Raw genomic sequence first — 18,111 nt, 5'->3', positions numbered from 1 at the left:
AGCGCGAGGACCCACCCGACGCTGAGTCCCCTGGGCGCCCTCTTTCCTCACATCAGGAACTGAGAAATTACTGAAAAGACCACGGTCAGAGAACGGAAGGGATAGGTGTCTCAGAACCCCACGCCTCCCCTGGCTTCCAGAGGTGGCCCAACTCCTCCACGCAGCCACCTCTGCACCTGTCCCTCGGCCCCAACTTGGCTGGAGCCTCCTGCTCCAGCTGGGGCCGCACCGAGGACGGACCACACTTCTTCCAGAACACAAATTTATTTGGCATTCGGATGAAACGGTTCTCACAGCATCTTAAGAAAAGAATTAGTTGCCAACCCAACCAAAATAAACCCAAACTAAAAACCCTTAGTGAAAGGAAAACATAAACAGGCCTTGAGACAATGGCGTACACACACCCACCCCCACCAAGCAGGTCAGCAGCTCTCACAGGAGCACAAGACTCTCAGCCAGGGCTGGTCGGGATTCGTCTGACCACGGAGCACAACCAGATCTCACGACGGTTGGCCTAGGCAGAAGGCCGACCCCACCTCTCCCCTTGCTCCCCCACCCCCACCCCCACTGGAGCTCAGCCCCTGGGGCACTAGCTCCTGGGGACACTGCGGGCAGCAGGCAAGGCCTGAAGCAGTGCCGCACGTGGGCTGAGCAACCCCAGAGCCCTGGCCTGTCCAGAAGCAGGCCCCCCTCTGTGGCCCCCACGGCCTGCTTCAGGCCACCCCCTTAGTGACTCCCACACGCCCAACTGGCCCAGCAGTCCTTCAGTCCCCAAGGAAGTCCCCAGTCCCAGACATCTAGTGCCAGCCGCCCTGCCCTGTACACACGGGTCTGAGGCCTGGGCCAGAGACATGGGGGCTGGGAGGGACCCTAAGCTGTTGGGGCCAGGCCCCTCTGGGGCTCCACGGGGGAGCCCACTCCAAAGCAGGAGTGCTCAGGACCCTCACCTAGCACCAACAAGGCCTGTGACAGCTGCTCTGTGCCCAGAACACAGTGGAGGCAGGACACGCTTTCTGCTTTGTCTTCAGCAGCCAGTGCAGCCACTCTCCAGTCCCAGCCCTTGGCAGGGGGAGTGCAGGCCTGCTCGGCACGCAGCCTGCCTGCGTGGGGCCGCCTGCAGCACTCTGGCTCCTGTGGGCCAGGCCCTGGTCTGTGGGCAACTTGAGAAGCTCATGCTGCCCAGGGAAGAACAAAACGGTCCCCAACGGGAGACTGTGAGAACGTGTCCAGAAATAGACTGTGCCAGCGAGGCCTGTCACCACAGAGCACCCACTTCAAGTCATCCCCACTCACTGCTGGTCTGGGAGGGCGCGAGGGGCCAGGGAAGGGCTCCCTGCTCTCAGCTGAGGGCCACGCCTCGGGGCCACCCAGCACGCCATGGCTGGCCCTGGAAATGGGGGCCCCAGGCCTGAGTCCCCCTGTACCGCCACCACCTGCAAACACTTAGACACACACACACACATACGCACACAGATACACATGCACACAACAAAGAAAAGATCCAGACATTCAACATAGAAAAGATATGAATGTGCTAAAAATCGCACAAAACCCGCTTAACCTCCAAACCTCAGAAATGCTAAAACCCCGTGTCAGGAGACAACACCACTGCCCAGAAACAGGCAACAGTGACCCTCAGTCAAAGGCCCCCCAGGGTAGGACACCCAGCACCTCGCTGCTGGGGACAGGAAGGTGGCATGCGGCCACCGGGCACGTGGCTCCAGTGGTGGCGGTGGTGGGCAGGAAGTGGACTTCGGGGACGTGGACAGCCCAGGATGTGAATTTCAGCCATCCCTCCGCCTAAAGACACAACCTTTATGGTACAAACAAGGTGGGGTGGGGGCAGGCCAGGCCCAGGGGCAAATTCAGCAGAAGTGGGGGCTCCAGAGGGTAGCAGCCAGGAGCCAGCCCCGGTGGCGGATCCAGGGCCAGGACACTCATGCATGGCTAAAGGCCCCAGCCTGACCCCAGAGCTGCCCAGGGCGGGCCACGCATTGCGATACTGGGGAGAAAATGGTTGGGGTGGGGCCCAGGCCTCCTGGTGTGGAACTGGGCTTCACGGAGCCCAGCTGGAAAGACAGTACAGAGTCCAGCCTCCTTCCCAGCTGCCCTCCTCAGGGCCTTGGGCACCTCGGGCACCAGGCCAGCCCCCAGCCCCCACAGCTGGATGTTCACAACTGGACCTGGGGGACCACCCCCAGAGCAGCCCTTGTGGCAACAACCTCCAAGGCCATCTGTCCCGACTGCACTGACAGTCCTTAGACACCCGCCACCCAGGCACGCCTTCTTGAGTGGCGGCTGGCAAGGCGCGCGCGGCAGCCCGGGCTCCTCTGGAGGGCGAGTGGCAGCAAGCAAGCCCACCAGAGCTGGAGTGTCCAGCCCCGCTAGATCATATGGCGCCTCCTTTGTTCCCTGCTCCTGACACGGGTGATCTCACGAACTCTGTCATCCTTCTGCCGTTTAAAAAGAAAAAGTGACCCAAAGCTACGCGTGTGTTTGAAGCCCCCAAGGACCCTCGGGCAGGTGCTGGCGCCCTGGGGGCTGGTGCGGTGTCTGTGTGTGTGCCCGCCGTCAGGGGTGCAGCTGTGCAGCTGGGTCCAGGCTCACTCAAGGGCCCCTCAAGTCTCCCAAGGGGATCAGCGTTTTTCTCGATAGCAAACAGGTGCTCCCTGCCCATTTGGGCCGCGGGCCCGCCGTCCTCTACACCACGGTATTGAGGGAACTTCGGCTGCGGCGGCCGCCCCCTGGCAGCGCCTCTGTGGCCAGGGCACTGCCACTCTGGGCAGGGTCAGGGGGCACGAGGAGGACACTGCTGCTGTCGGCTGAGTCTTCCAGTTCGGCCAGAGAGGCCCTGGGGGTGGGCAGGGGCTGCTCCAGGAGCCGGGGTGCTGCACCCTCACCACCACCATCCCCTGTGGTCGGTGGGGCGGCCTCTGCTGGCTCAAAGGCGTCATCATCTGTGGGAGGAGATGGGGGTCAGCAGGGGGTGGTCCCGGCTCAGGGTATGCTCTTCCTGCTTGCCTGCTCCCACCAACACCACCGGGCAGGGGACAGCCTGCCCCACGGGGCTCCACCGTGCTCACCCCGTACCTTCGCCATGCAGTGGGCTGTGTGGGGCTGGAGCAGGGGTACAGCCGTGAGCAAAGCATGATGTGTGCGTAGGGGACACGCTTTGACTGAGTCAGCAGATCAAAGGGAGGGGAGGGGGAAACCCTCTCAAACTCTGGGGTTCCAGGCAGGGCTCACATGCGTTAGACATGGGCTGGAACACGGGGGCAAGTGCGGGAGATGGGCCAGAGCAGGCAGCCCGGCCAACTGTCTGGGGGTCTGCAGAACACCCTGGTCTGAGGGAGACCTGGTGGCAGCCTCTCCTTATTCCCGCAGATGCCCTCTGAAAGCTCGGGGCTCAAGGACCCAGCACCGCCGTTCCCCTGGCCGACACCCCCGGCCCAGCAGTCCTGCCCCGGGGAGCATTTGCTCCCCTGCAGCCTGGTCTACGGAGGCATCTGGGACTCGCTCCCCCAGAAGCATCTCTCGTCCTACCCACCCTGGCCCCCTGGATAGCATATTGTGACAATCAAGTGTCCCAAGGACAGAGGTCAAATCCAAGGCTTTCCTGCCTGTGCAGACCACAAAGGACGGGACTAACTGACGGAACAGACCAAGAACACAGCAGTGCCAGCCTTGCAAAGCCCAGCCTGCTGTGTTACATGTGTGCATGTGTGTGTAACACACAGGGAATCGGGATGGGACACCTGTGTGCACACCAGGGACAGGGACAGGTCGGGCCATGGGCAGGACACCTGCTGTTCTTTCTGCTTCGCCTGTGAGGAATGATTTTCCACAGTATCAGATGAACAACAGACTCAAGTGACCACTGGACAGGAAGGCATGCCGAGGGGGTGTCTCCTCAGCTCACCACACGTGCACCATGCCTGACAGCCCAGCGTCCAGGCACCCCGCTACCCACAGGGCCCTGCTGAGGGGGCCCCGAGGGCTGCTCACTAACAGGAGTTCCCGGGAGGCAGGGGCAGGGAGACCACTGCCAGTGGCCATCTGCGACCCTGGGAAGAGTGTGCCCACCCCAGACGGTGGGACCATCTTAAAGGGAAAACCAAAGCGAAAGCAGAAGGCTGGGCAGAAGGTGGGGGGCCACAGGGTCTTGGCCCACATGCCGGCTGGTTGTGACCCACGGCTCCCTTGCCCTGGGGGTCACCTGCAGGGTCGTAGAACATGCTGTCCGGGTTGATGGAGGCCTCATAGGGTGGCGGCGGGTCATCGGGTTGGTCGATGTCCGGGTACTTGTACGCGGTGTAGGGAGGGGGAGGGTCATGGAAATGGAAAGTACCGCCTTCCCCATCGTCGGAGAGATGCAGCGGTGTGAGGCCCGTGCCGAACCCATCTGGGCCATAATCAAAGCCGGGGATCCTTCGGCCAAGGTTGAAGTGGTGCACTGGGCGGTCGGAGAGAGAAACAAGCACGGAGCCGTCACTCCTGGGCTGGACCTGCCACGTCCAGGCCCAGGGCACCACGCACTCCGACAGTCACACGCCTGTGTCCAGCTGCTACCTGCCACCCACACTGGGAGCCCCACCCACCCACCCACCAGCTCCGGCCCGCGGAACCTGGGCTCTCAGAGCATCTGGGCCTGACCCGCGACGGCCTCGGCGTGCTGCCCACCCTGCAGCTCCATCTCCAGGAGGGCGCACTGTGACGTGGGGCCTTCAGACCTGACACGTGTGCCCTCGGAGGCCCTGGGGCCCTAACACAGCAGCTGTGGTCTCTCGTCACCATGATCCTCAGCCCCCCTCCCCACAGGGGCTGGGGAGCCTCCTGGCTTGCTCATCGAGACAAGGGGGAATCTCAGAAACTCTACGCAGGCACAGGCTGTGGCAGAGAACGTGGGCTGAGGAGGGTGGGCCATGCTCCCTAAGCTGCCACCAGCCACGGGTGTCCAAGGTCTTTACTAGGCAGGCTGCCCCGGCAGGTGCCCACACACCCTGGGGGGCCAGGGCTGGCGCCCCTCCCACCACACTCGTGTGGCTCAGCCCGGGAGTGGGAGCAGGAGCGGGCAGGGCACAGCTGCCGGGCAGCCCTGTCTTCCTCCTCCCTGCCCTGGGACCGCGGCTGAGCCGCTGTGGGCGGCAGGGCTGGGCACTCACGGTTTGCTCCAATCAGGGACTCAATGCGCTCCCGGCGCCTCTGGCGCAGCCGATGGACCATGAAGAGCAGCAGCGACAGGATGAGGAAGGAGGACACGCAGCTCACAATCAGACGCATCCCGCTGGCCATGGAGTCCAGCAGGCTGCTGCCGTCTGTGCGGACGGAGAGAGCTGCTCTCAGGAGGGGGGTTTGCCCCCCAGGCAGTGTACCTCCTGACCCCTCCAGCGCCAGGCCCCGCACACAGCCACCGGGACGCCGCAGCCCGGCCTCAGCCCCTCCTGAAGGCTCTGTCCCCACCCCATTCCCCACCCGCCCCCATCGCTGGGGTTGAGCCCCGGAAGCCACTCGGGGCTGGACGGGGTGCTGAGCAGGACTGCGCATCCGGCCACAGCACCCAGGTCCTCCCTGATGCAGGGGAGCTGAGGTCAGCAGGGCTGTGTCAGTGGCCTGAGTTCAGAGCTTGGCTTCAGTCCTACGGGGGGCCCAGAGCTCTCTGCCCCGCCCCTACACCCAGCAGTGCTCACATGTGGAGGCTGGGGTCACCTGGACCCCACAGGTGATCAGGAGAGGATGCAGGTGCAGCTTCCCCTGGACCCCCGAGTCCCTGTTTACAGCCCCTGTCTACCCTCAGCCCTGTCAGTGTCTGTTCTGATTCTTCTTTTTTACCTTTTTATTTTATATTGGAGTACAGTTGATTAACAATGTTGTGTTAGTTTCAGGTGTACAACACAGTGATTCAGTTAAACATACATGCACTGGCTGTTCTGATTCCTGACCTCCCCACGCCCACCCTCCTGTCCTCCCTCTCTGTGGGTGGGGAGCCTGGGGGCCACCGCCAGGGACTCGACTGCGCACTCACGGTCTCGCAGGATGGAGAGGGGGCACCCAGGGAGGAAGTCTGCACACGGGAACCCCCCCCCCCCCGGCAACTCACGCTCCTCTCCCCATCGGGTCATAGCGCCCGCCCGAGTAAGGCTGGGCAGGGCCTGCTCTGGGCCAGCTCCGTGGTGGAGGCCCAGGGTCCCGCAGCAGCTTCCTCGGGGGGCCAGAGTCGGGCCTGCACCCGGATGTCTTGGGCAGAGGCGGTGGGGGCCTAGGGCCTGGGCAGCAGCTCCACGGTGAGCACCAACCCCGCCCCGCCAGCCAAGCGTCCCAAAGTCCTCTGCTTGTGGAGGCCGCAGCTGCAGGGCGCTCTGCTAAGGGCCCCGTGCCTCTGACCGCACGTGTCCAGGGGCCTCACCAGGGTGACTCTGCACCCCCGGGGACACTGGCAGCTTCTGGTGATACCTTTGGTGGTCCCCAACAGCAGGCGGGGGAGGCACTTCTGGCACCTGGTGGGCAGAGGCCAGGGATGCAACTCAACATCCCGCTAGCCACTAGCTCAGGGTCTGACCTGCCCTGCCCGGTGCACACCAGGCTTGTTGGGAGCTGCTAGGAGAGGTGCTGGTGCGAGGCAGAGAGGGAGAGAACGGTGTCGGGCATTCCCAGGGCTCTCGCTTGCGTGAGGTTGCCACTTCTGCCGAGTCACAGAATCGGAACCAGGGGGATCTGGGAACACCTGCCTCCAAACGCAGCGTGGAAGCCAGGGAGCTTCATGGGGCAGGAGTGACCTGAGCCATGGGAGCCTCTGTGTCCACTCCCACTTCTGCAACAGCCACATGGGCAAGTCCCCAACCGCCAGCCCTGAGGAGACACTTCACAGCCAACACAGGTGCCAGTTGGATGGCCAGGCTCACACTGGCCCTCCTCCCATGGGGCCAGAAAGCTTCCCCCAAAGCTGCATTTACTGCTGACAACACTGGAGTAAATGTGTGAAAGGAAACATCCTCTCACCAATTAGCTGCTGTTCTGATGCTGGTCTCAAGGGAACATTTCATCCCCGTCCGGGAGGAGGTCTGTCAGCCCAGGGGGCTGCTGACATGTCTGTTAATTGGCGGCCAGCTCAGAGACCCCAGGGTGGGGGGGTACCTAAAGCAGCGGGCCTCTGCAATGACTAATTCCTGCTCAGTCCTAAAATAAGCCCAAGGACATGGCCAAGGTCCCCGACCGTCATCCACGGTACTCACCAGGAAGAGGCACCAGCAGTCAGACATGAAGAAAAGAGTACTGTCCCAGGGGGCAGAGGCCAGCCAGGGGCCCCCGGGGGCCCCCAACATGGCAGGTCCCTCCATGGGGTCTGGACAGTGCCAGGCGGGGCTGCCTGCTGTGGTCCAGGCTGCAGGTCCCTGGCCAGCCCTGGGCCCCGACAGAAGACACATCCTGCTGCGGCAGACACTGCTGAATGGAAGGGGCCCCGGAGGCCGATGGCCTGACCCTTGGTCTGATGCCTGAGCCTGCCCAGGCCTCCCCAGGCCACCACCAGGAGCTTGGCGCCCCACTGGGCTCGGTGCCAACAACAGCATCCAGTCTCTGCGGAGGAAGCAGGTGGAGCCGAAGCTCAGCAGGAATCGGAGGCGGGTGCCTGGTCCCTGATGCAGGCTCTGCTACCGGCTGGTGCACGGCCAGCACCTCACCTCTCGGCCCCAAGCCCGGGCACCAGCGCAGGACGGAAGGAGAGGCCGTTGCTCAGCGTCCATTTGTTTCCTGAATGAGCCGAATGACCATTGAACATCTTTTCAGGTGCTTGGCAGACTTCGTGCATCTGCTCTGGTCAAGTGAGCCTCTGCCCATTTTTTAACAGGGTGGTTTGTTTTCTTACTGAGTTTTAAGAGTTCTTTATATACTCTGAATACAAGACCTTTGTCCGATTTGTGTTTCTCTGTTGGTGGTTTATCTTTTCATTTCTTTAAGGGTCTTTCAACGAGCAGAAGTTTTCAATTTTGATGAAGTCTAATTTATCAATGTTTCTTTTGTGGACCATGCTTTTGATCTAAAGATGTTGCGTATCCCAAGGTCACAAAGATTTTTCTCCTGTTTTCTTTTAAAAGACTTAATTTTAAAAGAACATATGTTGGGGGGGAGGGATAAATTAGGAGATTGGGATTGACATATACACACTACTCTATATATAAAATAGATAACTAATAAGACCCTACTGTGTAGCACAGGGAACTCTACTCAATACTCTGTAATGGCCTATATGGGAAAAGAATCTAAAAAAAGAGTGGATATATGTATATGTCTAACTGATTCACTTTGCTGTATACCTGAAACTAAAACATTGTAAATCAACTATACCCCAATAAAAATTAAAAATAAAAGAACATATGTTTTCTTCTAGAAATTTTATAATTTAAAGTTTTACATAGGTGTATGACCATTTTGCAAGAAGTGTAGTGTAAGGTTAATTTTTTTGTTTTGCTTATGGATGTCCAATTGTTCCAGCTCCATTTGTTGAAAGACTATCCTTTCTTCATTGAATTGTCTTTGTACCTCGGCTAAACAGCAGTTGACCACATAAGTGTAGACTATTTCTAGACTCTCTATTCTGTTCTACTGATCTATGTGTCCATTCTTTTGCTAAAAAATCACTCTGTTTTGCTTACTATGACTATATAGTAAGTTTAACATCTGGTGTCATGAATCCTCCAACTTTGTTCTTTTTAAAAACTGGTTTGGCTATTCTAATTCCTTTGCCTTTCCACATGAATTTTAGAATCAGCTTGTTAATGTCTATAAAAAACTCTGCTGGAATTCTGGTTGGTGCTGTACAGAATCTATAGATAATTTGGGGAGAATTAACCTCTTAGTCATATTGAGTCTTCTGATCCATGAACGTGGTATACCTTTCCTTTTATTTATGCCCTTGATTTCTTTCATCAGTGTCTTAATGATTTGTAGCATACAGACGGTGTGCATATTTTGTAAGATTTGTACCTAAGTATTTCATGGTTTTTGGTGCTACTATAAATGGTACTTTTCTTAAAAATTTCAATTTCCAACTTTTTACAGGTAGTATATATAAACATAATGGATTTTTGCATATTGACCTTGTATCTGGAGACCTTGCTAAACTAAACACATTTATTAATTCTAGTAACATTCTTGTAGATCCTCTGGGATTTTCTACACAGACAACCAGATCATCCACAACAAGAAATGATTCCATTTCTTCCCTTCTGGTCTGGATGCCTTTTCTGACATTGCCCTCGACCTCCCATACAACCCCGAACATGGTGGTGAGAGCAGACGTCCTAGCCTTGTTGAAGGAGATATTTTCCTGGTGTCTCTTTCCTTGGTGCAGTGTGGGCAGTTCCCAGGAGAGGATGCTTGGCCTGGGAGGCAGTCAGAAGGCTGCAGAAGCAAGGCCACAGTGTGGGGCAGGGTGAGGCCCTGACTGGGCTGTTCTGGCTGCACTGGAGAGAGGCCTGTGGCAGCTCTGATCCTGCCCAGATGCCCTGAAGGCCGTGGTCTGCTGAGAAGTCCTCAGAGCTGGGTGGGCTCCACGGGCCATGCATGCCCACAGATGAGTCACCCTTGTATATGTCTGGTCATTCTTACAGAGCCTGGACAGAGAGTCAAGGCAGCAGAAGTCAACTCCTGAGAAATGGAACCAGGAATCCAGGTGAAGAGACTTGTGAAAGCCAGCATTTGACTCCCGTGGAAGGTGAGTAAGCTGGAGGCTGGAGTGATGTGGCTGGGGCGCAGGAGACCTGGCAGGCACCCAACTGGCTTGTCAGACGTCTGCAGGCACGTGCCCTTCAGTAACGGGTTAAATCTACCCTGTGGGACGGGGAGGCCTGAGCGCACCCCAGCTCCATGTCCCCTGCTGGCTCCTCGCAAACATGGCCTCTGCATGCACCACAGCCAGCCACACGGGTTTGGGATACACGCCAGAGCACCCGGCCTGCCGAGCCTCAGCCAGCCTGACGCTGTCTGGCTTCCCCTGATGGCCCTGGGGAGCAGGACGGCTCTCGGTGTGTGGCCCTCACATGCGGCTCCAGCTTCCCTCCATGGGCCCTGCCCAAGCCGTCCGCTGTGGGGCCCACAAGCCCGTGTCGCTCACACTGAAATTCATGCTTCTGATTTACGTTTCTCTTGAGGTCCTGAATTCACAGGGAGATGCCAGCTGCTCTGGCGTGGAGAACAATCAGCTGCATGAGTTGCTGTGCTAAGGGCTGAAAGGACAGTCCCACCCGCTGCTCTTTTATCAGAAGTGGAAGGAGGAGGGTCACCCAGAGACCACATGGCCCCTGGCGTCCACCGTGAGTCACCACCGAGTGGGGAGGAGTTTTATGTCAAAACTGTGGGTAATATTTAATCTTTTTCTTAAAGATTCTAACAGTAAAGACTGACAATGGCAAGCAACAGAAACTGTCATCACCTTCCACGTCACCACACTCAGAAACAGGAAGAGTTCCAATGGGGACCACGACGGAAGCCAGTTCTGAGTGTTACCAGGAGAGGAGACAGGCCTGCAGCCCTTGGTCACAGCTGCCATGTGAACACGCAGCCCCACGCAAGGCCGAGCTCGCCATCTCACCTGGGTCCAGGCACATGAACTTGCAGCACTCCTTAGGGTCCTTGCGGTACTGCTGGCAGCCCTGGGGCCGCTCGCACAGGGCAGCTACGCACATCTCGGGCTCCCCTCTGTGACAGGTGCAGCTCAGGCATGGGTCGTCTCCTTTGGGGGTGAAGTAGAACCCTTCATCCACAACGTTGTCCTTGATGTCGACACACGTCTGACCTGCAATAGGAAGAGATATGTGGGTCACCAGCCAGAGGAGCCCTGACTCCCCACCCGGGCCTGGGCCAGCATGACAGCAGAGGAGTTGGCAAGATGGACCTGGAGCAGCCCCTTCCAGGGTGGTGGGTCTGCCCATGGTCACAGGGAGGGGCTGAGAGGCCGCCCGACACACTGTCAGGACAACACGCTGCTCGGCATACCTGGCCACGAGCAGACAGCAGGGACAGAGAGCCCGGGGAGAAGCGCTTGCTTTCAAGTGCCTAAGCGCATTACATGTGAGATTCCCTCCATTATAAAATGCAGGTGTCACGAGTACCAGCCCTTTTAGCATCAGAATGTATTTCAAATGAGCCTTGGGAGACGTTCCACTGGACCTGAGACACACAGTGAATTCGTGCAAAGCCGACTGGGACCAGAGGAGGAAGAACTGCTGGTGCGAGACAAGAGGGGGTGAAGGCGCAGGCCCTGAAGCGGGTAGGAGACACGCCCAATGCTGGGCATGAGGGCTGAGGCGGGGGCGTGGTTCTCCTCGGGGACATGAGAAGGAGATGTTCTGGTCTCTCAGTGGGGTACGGACATCTAGGAAAACTCGCAGAAGACGCCACACCTCGGGTCTGTGCCACACTTGACTGGAGTCAAATCTGTGTAACCCATGTGATCAGGAGCGTGCAGGGCAAGAAACTTACATAAAACTGTTCCTGCTCGAACAGAGGGAGGAAGGATGAAGAAAATGAGCAGAGCCCTTGGAGATGCAGGAAAACCATCTAGAGACACAATGGACAAAAACGCCCACATTCACTGCAAAGCGAAATCCTGCACATCTAGGAAGCTCAACGGACTTCAAGTAGGATAAACACAAAGAACTAACACATCAGACACGGCACAGGGAGAAAGCGGGAAGTCAGAGAGGGTGGAAATCATAAAAAGAGCAAGAAAAAATGACACAATACTTATTGTGAACCTCAGTAAGATTTACCGCCAAGAGGCCAGAAGGCGGTGGGATAATGAATTCTAAGTGCTCAGAGGAAAAGCTGTCAACCAAGAGTTCTCCATCCAGCAAAGCTGTCTTTCAAATATGAAGACTTTCCCGGGTAAACAAAACCTGAGAGAACTTGTGCTTTCCGACTCCCAGGATAAGAAACACCAAAGGAAGCTCTGCGCCAAAAAGCAGGTGACCCTCAGAGAGTAATCTAAATCCATACAAAAAACCAAAAAGCGCTAGAAAAGGCAATTATGTAATTATAAGACAGTATAAATGCGTATTTTTCCTCCTTTATTCTCTCAACTTAATTAAAAGGCAAATGTATAAAATAATATATCTATAGTGTAGTGTTGGGCCCATAACATATGGAAAGGTAATATATCTGGAATGTATGTGCCAGTGACAGTGAAAGAGGTACGTGGAAGCAAAGCTGCACTGGGCAAAGGAAACGGCTGCAGACGGTAAAGCAATTACAACTGTGTAGTGTTGGGTTTTTAACGTTAAGAGATCTAATGTATGCAGTACTCATGCTGCAAAGAGAGGTAAAGAGAACGGAGTTTCACAGAACTATGTGACAGTGTGACTTAGAAGAAGCATATATTTGGTCATTCAGATGACCAACATACACTTCTCACATACATTTGGTCTTCACCCACAGTTCCTGGCTCACAAATGCCTGGAATTTCCTAAGTGCAGAGAGTGATACAGGAATCTTTTGTTCTGTGATGAAGCGACTTTTGGAAGCTGGTTGCCAGGAGGACCAACCCTGTGATCAGAGGGTTGGAACTTTTGGTTCCCATCCCTTGATTTCTGGGGAAGGGGTGGGTAGGGGCGGGTGGAGGTTGAATCAATCACCAACGGCCAACGATTTAATCAATCATGCTTATGTAATGAAGCCTCCATAAATACCCAAAAGGACAGCTTTTTGGCCCTTTTTGGAAAGCTTCCATGGCACGGAACCAGACCGTTTCTGTGGGCCGCTGTGCTGGGCACCAAGCTCCCCAAGAACAGAGCTCCTTCATTGGGGACCTCGCCTTATGTGTCTCCTCATCACAATAAATCAGTAATCTAGTGGGTAGACAGGTTTCCTGAGTTCTGTGAGCTGTTATAGCAAATTAATCAAGCCTGAGGAGGGGTCAGGGGAACACCATTTTACAGCTACCACTGGAAAAGAAGGAGACTTTAAGTAAAACAAACAGCAACTACTATGGGTAAAAAAGAGGTTCAATTAATGATTGAAAGGTTCAACTCACCAGGAAGATATGATAATTATAATGGCTTATGTCCCCAACAACATGATCTCAAGAAAGATAAAGCTAAAATTAGAGAGTATCAAGGAAAAATGGATGAATCAACATCCATAGTGAGAGATTATAACACGTCTCTTTCAAAAATTGATGTATCATGCAGCCAAAAAAGATCTTAGCAAGAGCACCAACAAGCCTGAGCTACCAGATGTATAAAAACCCTGTGGCTGGGAGTTCATAAAGATAAATCAAAAAGGCAAACCTCCAGTGAGACTGATCAAGAAAAAAGGAAGAGTATGTAAATGATATCAGGAAACAAAAGGAGAGCCCAATGACAGACATACAAATGCTTCAAAAAAATCATAAGCTATTATTTAGATTAGATTACATGAGCAATGCCCTAGATACACATGACTTACCGAAACTGACTCAAGAAAACTAGGAGATGTGAATACGCCTATAGCCATTAAAGGAACTAAATCAGTATTAAAAATCTCACATGTATACACACACACACGCACTCGCACGTGCACACACACACACACGTCTTAGCTCTGTCCATTGAAAGGGCATAAAAGCAATGAGCATTAACTAGTGCTCAGGTCCTCCAAGGATGATTCCAGAGAGTACAAGATGAACTTGGAAATGCTCAAAGAATGATGCAGACACGTCAGAAGGACAGCCTGTGTAACTGTTATTATTTCACAATGCTCATGAATCCAAAAGCTTAGAGAAGAAATGGCTCAATTATTTGAAAACCACAAACTATCAAAAACTCACTGAAGAGGAAATAAGACAATCTTGATAGTCCTATAACCATCAAATAAATTGAATTCATAATTAAAAAGCTCTCCCCAAATGGTTTTACTGGAGAAGTCTACCAAATATTTGAAAAATTAACACCAATTCTATATAATCTTTTCCAGAAAACAGAAGAGGGTGGAACATTTCTCAACTCATTTTGTGAGGTCAGTGTTACCCTGATACCAAAACTGGACAGTACAAAAAAAGGAAACTACAGACCAATATTTCTCATGGACTTAAATGTAAAAATCCTCAGTAAAATATTAGCAAACCTAATTCAACATTGTACTCAATGAGTTATATACTATGACCAAGTGGGATTTATTCCAGAAATGTAAATCTGGTTTAATATTAAAAAAATCAGGGACTTCCCTGGTGGCGCAGTGGTTAAGAATCCGCCTGCCAATGTAGGGGACACCGGGTTCGATCCCTGGTCTGGGAAGATCCCACATGCTGTGGAGCAACTAAGCCCATGTGCCACAACTACTGAGCCTGTGCTCTACAATCCGCGAGCCACAACTACTGAAGCCCGCACGCCTAGAGCCCATGCTCCGCAACAAGAGAAGCCACTGCAAAGAGGAGCCACCTCAATGAGAAACCCGCACACCACAACGAAGAATAGCCCCTGCTCGCTGCAACTAGAGAAAGCCCGCGCAAAGCAACAAAGACCCAACGCAGCCAAAAATAAATAAAATAAAATAAATTTATAAAAATTTAAAAATTTAAAAATCAACGTACTCCACCATCTCGATAAGCTAAGGAAGAAATACCATATGTTCATAAAAAATGATGCAGAAAAAGCATTTGACAAAATCTAATATTTATAGAAACTCTTAGCAAGTTAGGAATAAAGGTAAACTTCAACTTGATAAAAAATACCTGCCCAAAATACCTATAGCTAATATGATACTTAATGGTAAAAGGAGTGAATACATTGCCCGTAAGATCAGGATACCTGTTCTCATCATTCTTATTCGACGGTGCTGGGAGTTTTAGGCATTGCAGTAAGGCAAGATAAATAAGTAAAAGACACAGAGATTTAGAAGAAAGAAATAAAACTATCTCTATTTGCAGATAACATGATTGTATATATAGAAAATCCCAAGCAATCTACCAAAAAACTTCCTAGAATAAGTGACTTCAGCAAGGTCACAGAATACAAGATCAAAATACAAAAACCAATTACATTTCTTTACACTAACAATAAACATATATAAGCCAAAATTTAAAACACATACATTTACAACTGCTCCAAAGAAAATGAATTACTTAGATATATACTTACACATGTAGAGGATCTGTTTGCTGAAAAATACATAATGCTCATGAAAGAAATAAAAGAATATCTAAGTAAATGGAGAGACATACCATGTTCGTGCATTGGAAGATTCAACATTGTAAAGATGTACATCTCCCCAGATTGACCTATAGGTTTAATGCACTTCCCATCTAAATCCCAGCAAGGTTTTTATAGACAGATAAGCTTATTCTAAAATTTAGGTAGAAAAGGCACAGGCTCTAGAACAGCTAAAACCATCCTGACCTAGAAGAATAAGGTGGGAGGAACCACTTCCTGATTTCAACACTGATTATACAGCTACAGTAATCAAGACAGTGTGGTAATGCAGAAGGTTCAATGGAACAGAATAGAGAACCCAGAAATATACCCACACAAACATGCTTGACTAAGTTTTGACAACGGCACAAAATGCAATGGAGGCAAGACAGCTTTTCAACAAACAGTGCCGGAGCAACTGGACATCCACAGCAAAAAAATGAAGCTTGACCTAATTCTCACACCTTATTAAAAAATTAACTCAGGGGCTTCCCTGGTGGCGCAGTGGTTGAGAGTCTGCCTGCCAATGCAGGGGACGCGGGTTCGAGCCCTGGTCTGGGAGGATCCCGCATGCCGCGGAGCGGCTGGGCCCGTGGGCCACAATTGCTGGGCCTGCGCGTCTGGGGCCTGTGCTCCGCAACGGGAGGGGCCGCGATGGTGAGGGGCCCGCGCACCGCGATGAAGAGCGGCCCCCGCTTGCCGCAGCTGGAGAGAGCCCTCGCACAGAAGCGAAGACCCAACACAGCCATAAATAAATAAAAAAAAAAAAAAAAAAAAAAAAATTAACTCAAAATGGATCATAGACTCACATGTAAAATACAAACTATAAAACTTTTAGAACACAACACAGGGTAAACTCTTCAGAATGTAAGGCTAGGCAAAGAGTTTTCAGACTTGACACCAAAAGAGTGACCCATAGAAGGAAGAATTGTTAAACTGGACTTCAGCAAAACTAAAAACCTTTGTTCTGTTAAAGCCCATGTGAAGAGGATGAAGACAAGCTACAGAATAGGAAAAATACCTGTAAAAAACTCATCTGCCAAAGAACTAGAACCTACAATACATAAAGAACTCTCAAAACTCAACAGTAGAAAAACCAAACAATCCAACTAGAAAATGGACAAATGACATGGACAGATATTTCACCGAAGAAACTATACAAATAAGCACACGGAAAGGTTTAACATCATTAGCCTCAGGGAAATGCAAATTAAAACCATGAGATAGTACTACATACCTATCAGAATGGCTAAAAATTAAAAACAGTGAAAATCACAAGCGCTGGCCACGATGTGGAGAAAACTGGGTCACTCTTACATGGCTGGTGGGAATGTAAACACTCTGAAAAAGTTCGCTAGTTTCATAAACAATGAAACATGCAACTACCATACAACCCAGCAACTGCAATCCTGTGCATTTATCCCAGAGAAGGGAAAACTTACATTCACAGAAACACCTGTGTGCACATGTTTATGGCAGCTTTAACTGTAACAGTCAAAAACTGGAATCAGCTCAGCTGTCCTTCAACAGGTGAGTGACTGGTTAAATGCTACTCAGCAATAAAAAGGAACAAAGTACTAACAAGACACACGTGTAACAACTTGGAACTGTGCTGGGCAAAGAACCAATCCCAAAAGGATGCATAGCAATATGGTTCAATTTATACAACACTATTGAAATGAAAAAACTTTAGAATTGTTAGTGGTTGTAAGTGGTTAGGGATGGGCTGGCTTCTAGCCAGCCCACCTCCAGCTTCCCACACCAACCACATCCAATCCGAGCACACCTGGAGCCATCAGGGCACCACTGAAAAGTCCCTTGCTGGATCCACAACCCCAGCTGGAAGTGGGGAAGCACTTGAGGAGCCCATGCCGCTGGGAGGCCTTGAAGACAGATGCCCTGAAGAGGGGCCCAAAGGGAAAACCTAAAGCAGAGGCTAGGAACAGACACTAAGAAGAGCCCTGTAGCAAACCAGATGCATAAAGGTAGCCACAGCCCAGCCTGACTCCTGCTGAGACAGACCCCTCCACCCACTACACCCAAGGCCCACAGAAGAAAGGCCAGCCTATTTCCAGGCACCAAAATGACTGGACTCCCCTCTACTGTCCTACACAAGGCGCTGACTTTCAACAAAATATGACAAGGCACACGACAAACCAGAAGAAAATACCAAACTCCAGAGACAACACGATCATCAAATCCAGACTCAGGTATGACACAGAAGAAGGAACTAACACACAGAAAATTTAACACAAGTAGGATTAATATGCGAAAACCTCTAGTGGAAAAGTTGACAACATACAAGATGGGAATTTCAGCAGAGAGAGAGAAACCGTAAGCATCAAACAGAAATGCTAGAAATGAAATGTTAAAAAAAAAAAAGATGAAGAAAGCCATCAGTGGGTTCACAAGTAGACTCAACACAGCCAAGGAAAGAATTAGTAAACTCGAAGACAGGTCTATAGAAATTACTCAAACAGAAAGACCAAAAGGAAATTAGAGACACCACAACTAAGTGCAATGCATGATTCTGGACTGGATCCTGGGCCAAGAAAAAGAAAACCCGTAAAGCACATTATTGAAACAACGGATAACACCAGAGTAACAAATTGCAGATTGTTGTGTGGTGTTTGTTGTGTAGTATTTATTGTGCAGTATTGCGTCTAGATCAAACGTCCTTGTTTGGATAATTGTGCTGTGGTTATATAAGAACATGCTGTTGTTCTTAGAAATACGCACTGAGTATTTAGGCCTCAAGGGCACAGTATCTCTAACTTACTCTCAAAAGATTTAGGAAAAATAGGCAGAAAGAGAATGATAAAGCAAATGTGGCAAAATATAAATAACTGGTGATTCTGTGTAGAAGGCGTATGACAGGAAGTTCCTTGTATCATTCTAGTAACTTTTCCCTAAGTGTGGAATGATATCTAAGTAACAAGTTAGAAAGTTCCCT

At 51.9% G+C, this 18,111-nt stretch overlaps 1 protein-coding gene across 3 annotated transcripts in view; it reads right to left on the bottom strand.

Moving 5' to 3' along the window:
* Window positions 1–555: 555 nt before the first annotated feature.
* DGCR2 (DiGeorge syndrome critical region gene 2) overlaps window positions 556–18,111 on the bottom strand; it is a 70,824-nt gene continuing 53,268 nt past the window's right edge. For all 3 annotated transcript variants that reach the window (XM_061170496.1, XM_061170495.1, XM_061170494.1), the window contains 4 exons: window positions 10,586–10,789; window positions 5,163–5,315; window positions 4,217–4,453; window positions 556–2,957 (listed from right to left, as the gene is read on the bottom strand). In XM_061170496.1, the coding sequence (XP_061026479.1) occupies window positions 2,701–2,957; window positions 4,217–4,453; window positions 5,163–5,315; window positions 10,586–10,789 (851 nt within the window). In that variant the 3' untranslated portion in view covers window positions 556–2,700. The remainder of the gene's footprint in view (window positions 2,958–4,216; window positions 4,454–5,162; window positions 5,316–10,585; window positions 10,790–18,111) is intronic.

Source organism: Eubalaena glacialis, chromosome 15, assembly GCF_028564815.1.
Source record: "Eubalaena glacialis isolate mEubGla1 chromosome 15, mEubGla1.1.hap2.+ XY, whole genome shotgun sequence".
Taxonomy (NCBI): Eukaryota; Metazoa; Chordata; class Mammalia; order Artiodactyla; family Balaenidae; genus Eubalaena; species Eubalaena glacialis.
This window is presented reverse-complemented; position numbering and strand designations above follow the sequence as displayed.